General features: G+C 35.6%; 1 protein-coding gene across 2 annotated transcripts in view; it reads left to right on the top strand.

Moving 5' to 3' along the window:
* Tet (Ten-Eleven Translocation (TET) family protein) overlaps positions 1 to 18,044 on the top strand; it is a 100,957-nt gene extending 82,913 nt beyond the window's left edge. The window contains exons 4-10 of one of the 2 annotated variants that reach the window (XM_090158877.1): positions 2,798 to 2,876; positions 6,662 to 6,964; positions 7,858 to 8,002; positions 10,244 to 10,333; positions 10,394 to 10,531; positions 11,258 to 11,380; positions 11,445 to 18,044. In XM_090158877.1, the coding sequence (XP_090015003.1) occupies positions 2,798 to 2,876; positions 6,662 to 6,964; positions 7,858 to 8,002; positions 10,244 to 10,333; positions 10,394 to 10,531; positions 11,258 to 11,380; positions 11,445 to 16,640 (6,074 nt within the window). In that variant the 3' untranslated portion in view covers positions 16,641 to 18,044. The remainder of the gene's footprint in view (positions 1 to 2,797; positions 2,877 to 6,661; positions 6,965 to 7,857; positions 8,003 to 10,243; positions 10,334 to 10,393; positions 10,532 to 11,257; positions 11,381 to 11,444) is intronic. The other variant, XM_090158876.1, reaches the window with a different exon arrangement.
* The last annotated feature ends 201 nt before the right edge of the window (positions 18,045 to 18,245 follow it).

The raw sequence follows: 18,245 nt of genomic DNA, 5'->3' as shown, positions 1-18,245 counted from the left end.
TTTTATTTTATTTTATTTTATCATAGATGTTAGGACAAGTTTTCGAAGAGTAAGCTCCTTCCCCCTGTAAAATCAAATCATCCTGGTTTCTCATTGGCCCCCTAAAATTTATTGTCAATAGCAAATGCGTAAGTTAATGGAACTTTTACCCTTGATCAGTTGTAGGTGTTATGTAACCTCTTTCGACGTTTCCACTACTATTTATCTACCTGAGAACGAAAGGGGAGCAACTTTAGATACGTGGTATTTGAAAGAAGTCCAATATAAAAATTTTACATGATTAGGCTGATACAATACTTAATTTGTAATCCAGATTCAATCATTCGCAACTCGATTCAATTATTCGCAACTCGACATAATCATTCGCAACTCGACATAATCATTCGCAACTCGACATAATCATTCGCAACTCGACATAATCATTCGCAACTCGACATAATCATTCGCAACTCGACATAATCATTCGCAACTCGACATAATCATTCGCAACTCGACATAATCATTCGCAACTCGACATAATCATTCGCAACTCGACATAATCATTCGCAACTCGACATAATCATTCGCAACTCGACATAATCATTCGCAACTCGACATAATCATTCGCAACTCGACATAATCATTCGCAACTCGACATAATCATTCGCAACTCGACATAATCATTCGCAACTCGACATAATCATTCGCAACTCGACATAATCATTCGCAACTCGACATAATCATTCGCAACTCGACATAATCATTCGCAACTCGACATAATCATTCGCAACTCGACATAATCATTCGCAACTCGACATAATCATTCGCAACTCGACATAATCATTCGCAACTCGACATAATCATTCGCAACTCGACATAATCATTCGCAACTCGATTTAATCATTCGCAACTCGACATAATCATTCGCAACTCGACATAATCATTCGCAACTCGACATAATCATTCGCAACTCGACATAATCATTCGCAACTCGACATAATCATTCGCAACTCGACATAATCATTCGCAACTCGACATAATCATTCGCAACTCGACATAATCGTTCACTACGCCATTTAATCTCTTAGACGTGGTTTTATCATTTAATCCAGGTTTAATTATTTTAATCATTTTAATCGATATTTATTCTGATTTAATCTTTTGAGGGTGTCCTAATAGTCAGACTTTATACTATTTTCTAAAAATATTTTAATTTATAGAAATTTCAATTGTACTAGTCGGGTAATTTGAATATAGGCCTAAAAATTCAGGGACAGGTCTGGGAGTTTTAAGAATTTGTAAAATGGCAGGGAATTTAATTTTACCTTTAAAATGTTATGAAGTTAATGTTACTACAGTTCTGGTCAGTTTTAAACGTTGCAATACTTTTTTTTAGTTTAAACATAACCTGTAGATAGTATAGTATATAGTGAAATATAAGTTGAAGTAAATTTATTAATTTCTGATAAAAATAAACAAATCAACTTAAGGGGAAGAATACAGTAAAAGCCTCTTTTTCGTTCAACGTTTCTGTTTTAACAAATACACGGTTGAATTATATTTTTCTTATTAAGCTGTCCCTTCCTCTAGTGCTTAAAATAATTTTGATAATTATAATATTAATAGTTAACGAGATATAATGTCCTATCTAAAGGGTAGTTTGGGCGCTTGTCCAACTTGTTTAGCTCCGGGGGTCCGAATTAAAACGTAATAACTTAATTACTTATAAATTTAAAATTGTCAAAATTATATTAATCACTAAACCAGAGGCTGTTCTACACCTAAATATTAATTTTATAAGTTAAAATACAAAATTTAAAGAGTGCAGCTTGAAATAGCACGAAAGTAGACAATGGCCACAGTAGTTTTCCCACTTAAAAATGGTCTGATTTAGTCCAAGGTCGGGAAATCTTCAAATAATTTCCGATTTTAAACTTTTATTTCTACATTCCCTTAATCATAATACTCTTCTTTAGTAATTTAACCAAAAAAAAACCCAATAATATTTCAATTAACTAGTGTCTTACTGGGAAACAAACGATTAGAGCGGATCCATTAGAGGGTAGGCTTTGATGCTCTTATTTATAACAGATGGCGCTAATTGTAACATTTTGGCGGGAAAGGTATAAATGAAAATTTTACTTCCAAAACTATTTTAAGCGGTGCCTTTCGTATAAGTTATAAACAAAAGTCCAAATTCGAAATTCAGGAAAAACGAATAAAATAAATATTTTTTATATTAACTAAAGTGTCTCAGACGGCTGCCGCCATCTGGTAAAAGTTTGAGATATTTAAAAATATGCTTCTAATTTGAATAGATCCTCTACCTTTTACAAATGTTAATTGATCGATTAGCGAGTTTGAAACTAAATCTTCCGAAAATATTTTTAAAGGTTGCTTACGTACTGAGATTTTAGACCAATAAATAAGGGACGTTAAACTCAATAGGTAGAAATGTTAGCTTAGAGATGCCCAAAGCTCTAGTGGCCGAATTTGGCAACGTACCTCCTCTAACGAAACTACACGATAAATCTTTAAAAGCTTTGTTAGAGCTGATTACGTGACACAATATTAAATATAATGAAAATCTCTGCCACCAGAGGACGCGATGGAATTGAGAAGTGAGAGATTAACATTGAGTGTGCCGTCCCTTATTTGTTAGTCTAAGTTGCAAATAAATGTTATTTTACGCCAATTCCGTAATTATACTCAATTTAATACAAAGTTCTTCGAGAAACAATTATCGATGGAAATCCCTGCGTTTTTTACAAGTTTTAAAGTGAAGCCTATAAAGACGTGTATTTTTCCCAAATGAAAGCGGCCGACAGAGCTCCGTACTACACTCATCTTGGCTACGCCGAAAATATCCCGGAGCTGAGGAGAACCATGGAACGCAGGTACGTGTCGCATTTTTAATGCTTCGTTTAGGGTGTAGTCGCCCCAAATTCCACTTTGCTCGAAATCCCGTATTTTTAAACGAATTATTATTTTAAAAGTATAAATTAAACAAAAATTAAATGTCTACAATTTTTTTTTTTTTTGGTATTTAACCGAGTATAGCAAGAATTGTGAACCCTAAGATAGATTTATTTTAATAATTCTTTATGGCCTAGATGTAACCTCATAAGTTTATAATTTTGTTTTTCACATAAGTGAGTCACTTCCTTATGTTACTAATTTTATTTGGGATGACTACGCATTTCTTGGTACACTTCAGACTAAATACGTGAAATTTAATTATGCTTTGTAATGAGCACTGAATATCTTTTTATGTTGCGTATTTTCCTCGCTAGAGGCGCTTATCGTTTTGGGTATGACGTAATTTCTACGTCACTTTACAAATAGCTATCAATAATTATTAAACTTATGGAATGCAATGATATACTTATGGTGACACGATTTCGATATTTTGAACCCTTTATTTTTCGTACGTACTTTACTTAGCCCCAGAAGTGTTTCATAATTATATTTTGATGTAGTACATTCAGGATATTTGTGAAGGTTTTCAATTGAGCATAATCAGCAGATAATAGACGTACATTTTTTACATTGATGAAACATTTAGCGTTTTAGTGTTCACAGAAAGGTTTAATTAATCGCTCCAAAACTGAGTTGGTGTTACGAATCGGGAAAGTTTTAATGAACCCAAATTAATCTAGTTTTGCAAATGTTGCCAAACTACTTTTATTTATAACTTGCTCAGCGTCTAAAACGTTTTTGGAATGCCGAATATATTTGATATTTTTCATTTATTAAGTAGTCAGAGGTTTTCGAGAATTTGGTTGATTATACGTGACAGGTACGCATATTTCATCGGTTAGGAACCCACCTAATAGTGGCTAATTGCGGTTTGGTGTAAAGACCACTATTATCAGTTTGGAACAGTGGGGATTAATGGCCAACAGTGGGAAATATGGGGGGAAATGCGGAAAACAGTGGGAAATATGGAAAACCAAGTGGTCAATAGTGGGAAATATGTAAAACGAAGTGGTCAATAGTGCAAAATATGGAAAATAGTGGGAAATATGGAAAAAAGTGGCCAATAGTGGGAAATATGAAAGAAAGTCAAAAATAGTGGGAAATATGAAAGAAAGTCAAAAATAGTGGGAAATATGAAAGAAAGTCAAAAATAGTGGGAAATATGAAAGAAAGTCAAAAATAGTGGGAAATATGAAAGAAAGTCAAAAATAGTGGGAAATATGAAAGAAAGTCAAAAATAGTGGGAAATATGAAAGAAAGTCAAAAATAGTGGGAAATATGAAAGAAAGTCAAAAATAGTGGGAAATATGAAAGAAAGTCAAAAATAGTGGGAAATATGGAAGTGGACAATAGTTAAAAATATGGAAAATGAAGTGGCCAATTGTGAAAAAAATGGCAAAAGGTCGACAATAGTGAGTGATAAAGGAATGTTGCGTATACAAAGCTAAAAACCACTAGTTGGATTGAAATTTCAAATTATTTATTTTAGAATAATAACATTATACTGTAATTTGACATAACACAACAAAAAATAGTCAAAAAAAACAAGTAGTAACGTAATGTCTTTAATTTGAGTCAGTCTCTCTAATAAATATAATTTTTACAATTTTTCTCAAAAAAATATATAACGCCCACTATTTGGCACATTGACAAGTAAAATCGTTATTATCCACCTGGATATTTCCACATGGGAACACTGGCTTACAGGCTCTACGTCTTTACCTTGGACAAATGAACTGCTGGACCCGAATCTAGATTTGGCGCTTGGCTTTTTAAGAGCAGCGCCTCGTCGTCCGATATTGGAAAGATTTCCACCCAAATATTAAACATGTCAGCAAAATAACCTGTAAATGTCAGGAAATTAGATTGTCGATTGAAATATCCGGGAATTTTACATATTTTAGCCAAAATCAGTGAAATTTATAGGGTTTAAGAAAGTTTGCCCTAAAGTTTACTTCCTTAAGGTTTATGGAACCAATTTAGTTTAAATGTCAATCGTGAACTGAGTAATCCTTTACCTCTTCGTTTAAAGATGGGTTAAGTTAGCAATGACACGGGGAGTTACACTAGCCAAGTGTTTGCAACAAAATAAGATATATAGTAATACCATATGTAACATAATCACTCATAAGTATGCCATAAAAGCATTTTCGTTAATGAAACCTTGTTCACGGGATATGACGTATATTACGTCACTTACAACTCAGTGACGAAATATGCGTCATCAACTTTACTGATGGGAAACGGAAGTTAGTGAGAATTCCTCGCGCGTTTCTGGCTTTGCCAATGTCAAGTTTAGCTCGTGGCTCGCGATCACATGATTTCATTTCCATGGTAACCTTTTCAATAGCGCAAGGATTATAAGCATTTTTGCATTTTTGGGTCCGCTCAATGTATGTCCCGCGTGAAACAAGGTCTCATTGAATTTTTTTCAATGGAAATATTATACGGAGGCATACTTATGAGTAATTATGTTACATATGGTAATACAAATCACGCAAATATTAGGGAAATTGGTTTGCCAAGAGTTGTATGAACCATGTAATATCTTTCGTAAGTTTTTACGCACGTGGGAAAGGGTCGCGATGCAATTTGAAGAATGGGGTTTTTTCCGTATAATTGGGTTTCATTAGGTTATTTGTCCCAGCTTCTACGTGATAATAAAAAAAAATCAAAAATAGTCTAAAAAGATTAACCAAGTTTTAGGACATTTTATTCGTTAAATTTAAGTAAATTGACCGAAAAGATAAAAATATACGTCGATAAATGTTTTCTTAAATCCGTAAGTTGGTAATAGAATTTTAGAACCAGGAGATGAAAATGGACTGTTCCTTACCGAAGGGGGGTAAGCACCTGGTCTTTTTTCGCGCGTGAAGTGAGGACGCCAGCTGGAGAATCTGTGGCTTTGACGTCATTAGCCCGTGTTGACCCCTGGTGGTCAACCCCCATTCTCTCGGTGGATTCACGGTGACGCATTGAAGGGAATATAACCTCAGGTATTTGGTGTGGAACACCAACAATTGCAGCTCTGGCTGCTCTTGCCTTTGGCTTTAGAAATGTTTGGCGCCACTGTACCGGGTAATTTGAAAAATTGAAGGGGTCTTACATAAAGATTGCTTTGCAGGTTATATTCCCTTTAAAAATATTTCCCTAATGGCGTTATCACAGCGAAGATATGCTAAATCTAGTTAAATGTTTATTACTCTGTCAGTTTCCTCTATTATCATAGAACAAAACGAAGTTTAATCTTCGAAGAAGCCTTGAGAGTTATGAACAGGGTTGCGACAGTACCTGGGAAACCTGGAAAAGTCGAGGATTTCGAAATTGCGTGTAAAAGTCAGGGACTTTTAAGAACTAGTAAAGAAGTCAGGGAATTTTAAGAACTAGTAAAAAAGTCAGGGAATTTTAAGAACTAGTAAAAAAGTCATGGAATTTTAGAAACAAGGGAATTTAAAAACTAGTCAGGGTATTTTTTGTACGTGGTATTAAAATCTTTGTTATTTATACCTTAATGATATTTTTTTAGCTGGTTATACATAATATGGTATTACGGCCATTTCCAAACGGTTTTTATGGGTAACCTGGTAGCTATGTAGAAGATATTTATCTTGAAAATTGGTCAGGGTAAACCTGGAAAAGTCTGGGAATTTGAAAATGAAAAATCTGCGCAACCCTGTTTGAACGCGTGGTTTTGTATTTCCAGAATGGGAAAAACTGGGCCAGCTATTCGAATCGAGAAACTGTTGTACACGGGCAAAGAAGGCAAAACGTCGCACGGGTGTCCGATCGCCAAATGGATCATCCGCCGATCGGGAGAAGAAGAGAAACTGCTCGTGCTGGCTCGACAGCGGCTGGGACACAAGTGCGCTACTGCCTGGTTGGTGGTGGGCATCGTCGCCTGGGAGGGCGTGGAGGAAGAAGACGCCGATGACCTCTACAATGTCATTGTCCGAAAGACCGTCAATTTTGGAATTCCCACTCAGCGTAGATGCGCTACAAACGAACTGTAGGTGTCGACATTCAAATTTCATTTTAACCAATGGCTTAAATCATTTTTGTAATGGGGATGTAAGCGGAATATTTCGCCTCTAGTGGCGTGACCGAGCTAGTGGTCCTGGCATTTGCCGCATTTCAGTCGAAATTATAGTACCGAAAACCTGCGACGTGAAATTCAAATTTAAATAGTAAAACCCAGCGTAACCAACTTAATATGGATATATTGGACACTAAGCGCTAGTCTGTCGTTCGACTCACGTGCCTTCGACGGGTCTACATGTTTGCCATGAATCCCGAATGCGGGTTATTAGTTCATTGTCGCGATTCTTAAAGACGTAACCGTAAAAAAAAGGAAATCGGCCACCAAATTATCGATTTTATTTATAGTATGCCAATAAAGAATAATAAAAAAAGCGTGCTATATAGTACGCGGTTGAAATTATAACATTTCTAAATTAGGCTAGAACATTTTCGAAAAATTGAGTTTATGAAGCAATAATCAATTGGAGTATCTTTAAAATGCTTAGAACATTTTCTAAACAATAGTCATAAGGAGCGTTTTTAAAGTTTCAACCATAAAGACTCGTTAACAATGGGATTAGTCTTAAAAGGCACTAATGCTAGTAAAGTGGCGGACTGTATATAGGGTGGCCTTGCCCGATACCAACTGCACCCTCTCGTAAATATTATATATTATTCAAACAAAATATCTTATACATTTGGGTGGGCCCCTTGTTCTAATGGCAATCAATATTTTGGTCACAGTCCGCTATTGAGCTAGTACCTTTGATGATGTCAGTCAGCGCCCCAGGCGGACTGTCTTTGAACTAGATAATAGCACCTTTTCCATCATGCACCAATGTCCCTATCACCCTGTTCATTATTATTATATTTTTTTTGTAGAAGAACATGCGCTTGTCAAGGACTGAGCTCAGAAGAGTGCGGCGCGTCTTTCTCGTTCGGCTGTTCTTGGAGTATGTACTACAACGGATGCAAATTCGCCAGGAGCAAAATATCCAGAAAGTTCAAATTGACTGACACTTCTGAGGTACAAGCTTAAATATTCACTATTAAGTTGAATCTACGATACGTTAACTGAGAATATTCAGGTGGTACTATAACATATTTCCGTTATTTACGCGACTACTAGCCGAAGCGGTGTGTCGTTCCCCTTAGTTGTCTACCCCTTGGGAAATGATAAGAGGCGTGGTTTTTCTTCCGTAAATCCCTCGGTGTTCTCAGCTAACTTTAATTCATTCTTGATCGTATAGATCATCCATTTTTAATGAAGGACGTAGTGAAATACGTTTAGCAGCTAATGCGAAAACATACTACTCTTTGATCTTGACCAAACAATACACGAGCTTTGTATTATATATTAAACTTATTATTTACCATGGTGAATATTAGTAGAAATTATGTTTAATTCAGAGAAAACGGCATGGTATTAGAAGATAAAACTTATTTTATACAAGACGTTTCGAGCCGAGGCTCTTCTTCAGTCGTTCGTTAGTTTTAATTTGATTTAAAATTTTACCACGCGCCATATTCAAGTTCTAATATCACGCGAGCAGAAGGTCAGCGTGTTAAAAAATAAACAAAAGTTTTACTGATTTTAACAATTTACGTGTGTAATAGAATCAATGTAACCGATAAATCCAAAGTATATGTAAGTCAGTGTGAATTATTAAAATATAAATATAAAATAAAATAAAATTTTAAATCACAATATTACCCCAATTAGTTACTTCTTGACATCCTTTATCTAAATTTAAATTACCTAGTTTACGAATATACAATCCTTCATAGAATTTTCTTTTGTACCAATTGGTTTCCCGTTTTAAAATTTTGTAATCATCCCATTTAATAGAGTGGTTTAACGTAGACCAAATATGTTTTGAAATTCCGTTATTCATATCGCCCTTAGCCACGCAGGATTTATGTTCACGTATCCTGTCTAAAATGGAACGTTTTGTTTCACCAATATACGTTTTTCCACATGAGCAAGGGATTTCATAAATAACGCCTCGAATGGCGGAATCTTCTATTTTAGGTTTTAAATGAGAAATTTGATTTTTTAGTATATTAGTGGTTTTTGATACTAAGTTTATTTTATAATTTTTCAAAATACGTTTAAGTTTCTCTGTGGTTTTAGGTATATAGGGTAAAACTAAAACCTCCTCTTTAGGTTTACTTTTCATATCAGAAGGCATGCTGATTAAGTTTCTGTCAAATATGGTTTCTATAAGTGTTTTTGGATAATCTGATTCAATTAACTGATTTTTAATTTTTAATTTATCCGCAATTGGGTTATCAGATATGGATTCAATATGGTGTTTTAAACCTTTTACGACTGATGTTTTTACATGGTTGGGGTGGTTTGAATTAAAGTTTAAAAAGGTTTTTGAATGAGTAGGCTTTTGGAATAATGAAAAGGTTAGTTTACCATTAACATTTTTAATAAATAGGTCTAAAAAAGGAATTTCGTGGTTAACTTCTAGTTCAAGAGTGAAGTGAATAGAGTTATGTAAATTATTACTTTTCGAAAAAGGTTTTATTGAAAATCATCTATTTTTGTATGAAAGAAAATAAATTATAAGTGCGTATCTACACACAAATGTTATATTTAAGGTTTTCAAAAATATGTAACAGAATTACACCAGGAACTAACTATACAACAAAGAAAGGTGCTAACATTTCAACCGTTTTGAAGAAATTTAGAGTTAGCTATCCTGTCAGAACAAAACACACCAAAATTATATTTATAGGAAGCCAGCTATTTGGCTTATGTGAAACGATACTTAACTTCTATCTTAGCCCAACGCTGTAGAAGCTTATTATAAAATTTAAAAAAGGGTTTATACAAAGTCATCTGTTTTATAAGAAACAAAATATTTTAGAGTTTTCAGAAAGGATCTGGCTTAAATAAACCAAAATGTAAAAAGGAAAGAAAGGCGTATCATTAGATAATATGGATAATTGAATAATTTGGAGTAATCCCATCAGAACAAAACACAAACACATTTTGGGTCAATTAGTAGTCGATCAGTTTGCTCACTCGGTCAAATCATGGGCCAAATAATGATAAATCATTTGGCCCATGGTCAAATACATGATTTTCACTGAAGCTACGTTCACACGTAAGCGGTAGAAAACGGTTTAAATCGGCTTAAAACTATTTAGCCTGGTTCACACAACTGCTTCGAATCGTTTTGAATCGATATCAAGGCAAAGTGTGAACGTGGCTTAAGAGATGACCAACAACTTAAAGTACGTTAATGGTGTTTAGGAACCAGAACTGGAAGATAAACTACAAACTCTCGCAACGAAAGTAGCACCTTTGTACAAGCGAATTGCCCCGGATTCATATCACAATCAGGTTGTAGTTTTACATAAGTATTCTTTTCAATATTTTGCTGATCGAAAATACTCTTTGTAGGTGGAATTTGAGAATGAAGCAACCGATTGCCGCTTAGGGCAACTTCCGGGTCGTCCTTTTTCTGGGATCACCGCATGCGTTGACTTCTGTGCTCACTCGCACAAAGATTTGCACAACATGAACAACGGATGCACAGTGGTAAAAAAACTGATTTTATACCTTTCCTATTGAGAGTTAGTCCAAGTAATACTTCGTAACTATAAAAATATAATTGCGTATCACCTAAATGTGTAAACTCAGCTCTGACTTCCGCGTTTTAAATTTTGACTGAGAATCATTTCTAGAATGACCAAGCATTTTTGAGCTACTTCAAACTAAGTATTTTAATCAAATACGTACTTTTTGCCTCGTCGTCGAAGTAAGCCGTACCGAGGATCGGCTTGAGATAATATGTCTTAAAGTTTCCAATTTTTCCTTGCTAGAAGAGCGTTTATTTTTGAGTATGCCGTCATTGCTACGCCACACCGCACAGTAATAACTGAGACACTTATGGAACAAACAGACTTATAGTGTAACTTAACAACTTTCAAATCTCATAATCATAGCTACGGTGGTAATTACGGAACTTTTACGCGTTTTTTCGCTTAGAGCACGTTAACACATTTAAGAAAAATAATTCATTTTTACATTTTACATCCTCGAGCGAAGCACTACATACGGTTAAGTTTCAGCCGTGATTTGATGTATACAGTCGCGGTTTAGCGGGAAAATGACTGCCATTGCAAACGGCTTATTTATGGCAATTTTTATGGCTTAGGTGAATACTTCTCTCGTAAAAGATATATTGTAAACTTCTGGTCCAAAATCAGGCCTGGAAATCTTTTGTTTGTGTGTGCTGTAACAATACCATATCTACCGTATTAGGTCGTGACGCTTTCCAAGAATCGCGGCTGGAAGAAACCAGAAGACGAACAACTTCACGTTTTGCCGTTGTATATTGTGGACGACACCGACGAGTTTGGAATGGAAGCGGGTCAACTGGAAAAAGTAAAGTAACTTTTTTATAATATAACGAACCGCCGTGTTTGTAACAAACTTACATTATCTTTAGATCAGCACTGGCGCGTTGGAAGTTCTGAAGAAATACCCTGTTGAGATAAGAATTCGTCGTCATCCTTTGGGACCTTGCAAGAAAAGAGGCCGGAAACCAGCCAGTGTTGAAAGTTCGCCAAATAAAGAAGGCTTGCTAGCGCCTTACGCGACACCTCTGATTGGAAACCCCGTAACACCTTCCCCGAGGAAGTATAAGAAACGATCACCCAAGAAGAAAGATTTCCCGAGTTTTAATCTTCAAAATGCGTTGGGGTTTCCTGTAAATATCAAGCAAGAACCTCAATCGGAACATAACACTTTGGCAAATAGTTCGCGCGATAAATGTACGGAGTATGGAAACTACAACGATAATCAAATCGGTGATTTAAATCGCGTCACTACGCCAAATCCATTTAACGTTAAAATCAAGAAAGAATTTTCACCCGCTCTTTGCGAAAGACCAAACGCGATTGATAAAAATACGCTTATAAAGTCAGAATCATACACTGAGAATAAATCCGTGGATAAATGGTATCAGTCAATACAAAAATACGAAAAACGCGCGTATAGTAATCCGATGAAAGAAGAATCTGCTGACGCTGGATTGAGTAACACAGAAGAAAATGTGGCAATAAACAATTCCTTACTTCTTAAACAAACTTTGTGCTCGAAGATTTCCAACGTATCGAACTCAAAGATAATCAGTTCTCAAACATACAGTCAAAGTCCTCCCGAATCAAATAAATTTAATAACATGGATTTCGTTCCGCCTAACGCAAACCAAATATCGTTAAATTACCCGGTGAAAGATAGTAGATTATTTCATAGTCAATTAGCATCAAATCAAAATAGCCCAGTATTACAAAAAAATTATTTGAACATCATCAGTAATAATAATCGGAAGTCATACTTTGAAAATCAAAAAACGAGTAACTCTATATTTATTAAGAGTGAGCTTAAAAATCAAGAGAAAGAAGATATTTCTTATTGTAAGTATGTCGAATCGTCCAATGAGAAAAATCGTTTTGAACGGAAATTAGGAACCGAATATCCAGATGAACAAAAAGGCCACGTTAAAAATCAAACAAAATTTTACGAATCTTACAACCATTCTAGCGAAACAACTTCAACTACAATTAAAGACGAACATTATCGAACAATGGAGTCAAATCAATCGTATCTGTATTTGAAAGAGACGTTATTGAATTCAAACACGAACTTCCCGCAATATATTCATCAGGATACCAATAAAATCATGGAAGCAAAAATAGCTGATCTCAAAAATGTGAACAATATATATAAAAGTAACTCCAACGTTTCTATGCAAAACTCCAATCAACCAAATAAATCAATAAATTTGATTCAAATTGGATCACCACGTTCAAAATATGACTCTAATAGCGGACAGACTCAACCATTTATAAACACTATGCAATTTAAACCAGGTACTAGTGAATCTCAAAATATAAACAAGACTTCCACGTCGCCTATTCAATTGAATTATCAACAACATCTGTATACACCATCATCTAACCCACAGATATCTCCCCATCAACAAACGCCACATTCAACTAATATGCAAAAAGAACAATCTCACCAACACCAACCTCTTGATCAGAATATACAGCAAACGCAAGAATATCAAAGGTTTCCAAATTTAGAAACCCAAAGGCAGAAGAAGTACACTGTCGAACCAGAGCAGTTTCCAAATTCCCAACCGTCACAACTTCCTCAATCTTCGTTTTCTCTCAGATATTCTTCTGTATACGCACCATCGCTACCTATTTACACGCAACTTGAATGTAGAGTTCCCTCAACGCAACATCATTTGCCATCAAGGACCAAAGAAATACCAATATCTGACATGTCGAGACAAATGCAGCCACCTATGAGTCGTTTAAATCCACCTAATAATATCTCCGTTCCTCTCAGTCAACCTTATAATGTTACATCATCCCATTTTTCACAAACACAACTAATGTCATCAAGACAATCTCCACTCATGTCCCAGTCGTCAATTGCATATCCTGCATCAAGAGAATCTTCACCTCACTTACAATCTTCAACATCTTATAGCCCAACAAATCGATCATCGCCATCGTCTAACGTGTTAGCTCAAAGCTCAATGCCTATCACCCCGCTGCCATACGCTACTCTGCCATTGAACTCCACCATTCAACCACCGGGTGTCCTACAACGCCCCTCTCGACCAAATGGCATACATCAGAACAGACCACAAATTTCCTTACCGAATCCCCAAACGTTTGCTTTTTCACATAATCCTTTTGCGTCATCGTCGTATCCTCTACCATATCAAGAACTACATAAGCAAATACCGGCATCAGAACCAAATCCACAATTGTCATATCCGAAACTAAATCAAGTACCATCATCGCCAGTACTAAATCAGCAATTGTCATATCCGAAATCAAATCAAATACCATCATCTCCAGTACCAAATCAGCAATTCTCATATGCGAGACCAAATCCAATACCACCATCTCCAGTTCCAAATCAGGTAGTAACACCACCATTACCCGTAGAAAAACGTGTATCGCCTTCTCCATTACCGAATCACGTATCGTCATCCCCATTGACTTACCAGGAACGGTCACCTTCGTACGCGTCATCTCAGTCACCATTTCGCATACCCTCGTCCCTACTGCCAAATCATGTACTACCAACTCCGCCCATGAGTGGATTGCCATCATCTCCGTCGCCTAATAACACACCAACACCTCCATTATCTAATCGCGTACTCTCATCGCCCCTGACTACTCAGGTACGGACATCGCCCAACCAGGTAGCGACATCTCCATTGTATAATCGGTTATCGTCGCCTTCATTGACAAATCGGGTACCGTCCTTATCTCCGCCAAATTTGTTACTTAGTAACTCTCTGTCATCCATTTGTTACAAACAAACACCATCGCCATTGAAACAAGACTCATTAGAGTCTGGACTATATAATGAACCATTTGGAAGGGCAACTCCAGTTGCAGATACTCGGGTATTTCATATACCTACGTCGGAATATACGCATCAAATTATTAATTTTAGAGAACATCGTAGTATGGCCAACGAACTGAACCAAAATAGTTTTTCTGAAGTAAGAACTCAAAGGTTCATGGACGATGCTCGCCATTCTAATTCAAGTATCGACACTTCACAGCAAGGCCCATCTTCAATTAACGCATTTAGCTCTCAGTCTGAATTTTCTCCAGTGCCATTACTCGGTCAAGCTCTCTCAAATTCGTCTTCACAATTAACCTCTAATAATCTGACAGCTATTACCACTAACCCAGAACAGCCTTCCATAATCTCGTATTCTGGTTATCAAAGAAAACAAAACGAATTTGAAGCGAAATCTTTATCTTCTGAACCGCGTAGTTTGTTGACGCAAGATAAAATGGAATATCCAAAACCATCAACAAATGTACCCGACCTTTTTGTTTCAACAATTGACATTCAGACACTTGATAAGGCACATAAAAGTAGGGAAACAGAAACTCATTTCCCATCCTTTGCTCAATCATTACAATCTCAAGAATCGAAGCGAGAACCCTTAAAAGTAAAGACAATGGAAAATAACTTATCAGAATCGCAGACAACCTCGATTTCCAACATCCAAAATGATGACTATGAAATAAAGCAAAGTGGTTCAGATACTACTACTGAAGAAGGCAATGTCCAACAGCTAAAACCTATTGATTCATTAAATAAAACTGAAAATAGAACTTTATCAGTAATTGGCGAAAATATAAGTCCTTTCGACAATAGGACGACGAGTGAAAACGTGGAAAACATAAATGATTATTCGTCAGCGAAAATAAACAATTTCATTACAGAAGCAAAATCCGAATCAAGTGAATTGCCCGAAGCGGTTATTTCGGATACAAGTGACGTGGAGAAAACGGACGAAAATCTTTTACAATCTTCCTCTAAATTGTTTCTCGGTCAGTTAGATGGACAGTTTGATAATGATTTTATGAACGAAGAGAGCAAAGATATCGTGTATCGCAATGATTCAATGGACAACTTCCAAGACAGCCGAAAAATATCTAGTCTTATGCCACCTCCCCAAATGAATTCGATAAGAACGACCCAGTTGCCAAACCTTAATATAGGACAAAGGCAAATAGCGAGAGACAATAATTTTGCGTTCCCCATAATGAATGAATATCCCACGAACCAGTACGTAAAAACTGAAATGAATTGGTCCGGTACCAACCAGACAGTTCTACCAGTGAGCATTCCCATAAGCAACAGAAACCAGTTTGAGTTTCATAATCAAAAACCGAGTTTTAACCAACCGGTTTACGACCAACACGAACATGATTACGCGAGAGTCGATTATCAAAATGAGTCGAATTTCGATCACTGTTTGAACCGTTATCAGAACCAAGATCACAGCTTTACAAACCCGAATGTTTGTCACGTACAAGATCAGTACCCTTGTTCAAATTATGAGCAGAAAAACGCCCTACCATTGGCCTCTCAGTATTTGCCTTCATTCAAAAATGCCTTTTTGTCGAGCTTCGAGCATCCAACGCCGGACGTAAACTACTACCATCAGAATATCCCCGTTATTAAACAGGAGATGGACTACGAAATGAACTCCTCGTATTCGACTATGAACGAGGACCATAACTACTTTAGCAACAAAGTCCAAGAACCCCCGGAAGATGAAATCGTAGAGATCCATTCTGATAATGAAACCAGCTTCGTTGACGACGAAATTGGAGGCGTGGCTGTGGCCTTAACACACGGTTCGGTTTTATTCGAATGCGCTAAACACGAACTACACGCTACAACCGCTCTGAAATGTCCTAATCGTAAGAATCCGACTAGGATAAGTTTAGTCTTCTACCAGCACAAAAACTTGAACTTCCCTCATCACGGCGAACACGAATGGGAGAAGAAAATGGAGGCCAAGAGACAAGAAGTGGGTTACGAAGAACGGAAATGCGGCAGGAAACGCAAGGTTTCCGACCTTGAAAGTGAATTAACCAGGGAAAATGAACCGAGACAAGAAAGTGAAGTGAATAGGGAAAGTGAACTGACCAGGGAAAGTGAACTGACAAGGCAAAGTGAACTAAGCAGAGAACGTGAACTAGCGAGGGAAAGTGAATTAACAAGGCAGACAACTGAGCCTTATTACTATCCGACTAACTGGCAACAATGTCCACCGAGCTCCTTTCCAAACAGTTTATGACAACACTAGAAAATTTACTGAACGAACATAAATGTACATCATTAATAACAAACATAAATATTTAATTATGGGCTGGTATACTTTATCTACAAACTAAAATACTGCTTGAGCTGTTCCTCCCGGGTATTTTTTTAAGAAATAGAACTTCTGTACTATCCTTATAAAGCTGTAATTACTGCGAAAGCATTCAATTTGCCAATTCCGTTTTCTACTTGAATAATATTTGTGTTTTTAGAGGTACGATTATTTTAATGTTACTTTTAATTTTACTTAATGTTACTGAGGAAACATTTAATTTCCTATCATTTTACATATATTTTGTAAAAAAAACTTAAATATCTTTATTTAGAAACGCTTACGTAAGTAGTACATAAAACAAGTTCTAATTCAAAGTTAAGACAGAGATTTTAAAAACTCAAGAAAACGAATGATTCCGGCGCGAGAACTAAACTCAATAAGAACACTTTGCATTATCAGCAGAAAGCTGGCATTTAAGAAACATTTCCTTTTTATTAACAGTTCACAAATAATATAGGTACCATATATTTGTTCATTATTTAGATTTAGATTACTATCAATATTATCACAGAATATAAAAGTTTTATTAGGAAATCAACCGGAAACACTGCCAGTAAACAAACAATCAATTTGTTGTGTTTGTTTACTATTACAATAAAACTTCATAAAAGATATTTATTACGTTGGTGAAATAAACTATAAGATTTTTTAATAAGAACGCATTGATTTATTTTATAAATGACAACATTACGGTTAAATGCAACATTTGATAGATTTTACGACAGTATTTACACGTTAAAATCAATGATATCACGATAATTGTTTTTTTTTTTGTAAAACGACATTTTAGGACCTGAAATGTACAAGCAACTCATGTTTGGATTTTTTTTACATTGTCATAAGTCTATGAAAATGAAACGGCTCTACTACAAATAGGAAAGATAATAGTGTAAAATAACCGTTATCAGATCTTTGTATTGTGTTAGATATTTTTCAATTTCAAATTTAATTTCATATGATTTTGAGGCTTAGACCATATTTTCGCTGCTTTACGAGAATTTTAAAGTGTGCATATTTCGTGAATGTTTTTATATTGTTACATACGTCATTAAATGAATACATTTATAATTATTTATTTCAAAAGAAGTGATAAAAATACAACACTGCCATTGTCTATTTGAAGCTACATTTGTTTATGTAAATTCGACTGTAGTGAACTGCGTATAACTTTAAAAAATAGATCTCAATGGGTTTATAATTAATGTGATTTTAACACGACGTTTGTCATTCGCTCGAATACAGCATTTTCTGCCATTTTGTTTGTTTTAAATATGAAAGTGTTTTCTGCCATTTGTTATTTCCTCACTCCCAATAAATAATAAAATAGCCCATTTTGGGGATGAAATAAAGGAAATCGATTCTTTCTATTGTGACAATTCTGTTCTTGAAGTACTACCTAAGACTACGCCCTAAAATCAGCATGTAACGTCATCTGGATATTGCTTTACTGAATGATCTACAATTCTACCTGTTCAAATTCCAGACCTACTGGGAATAAAAATTTTACTATAATTTTTAAACATGTTT

This window comes from Leiobunum rupestre, chromosome 9 (genome assembly GCF_980474605.1).
Source record: "Leiobunum rupestre chromosome 9, qqLeiRupe1.1.hap1, whole genome shotgun sequence".
NCBI lineage: Eukaryota > Metazoa > Arthropoda > Arachnida > Opiliones > Sclerosomatidae > Leiobunum > Leiobunum rupestre.
Note: the sequence above shows the minus strand (reverse complement) of the source record. Positions and strands in the feature narration are given on the sequence as shown.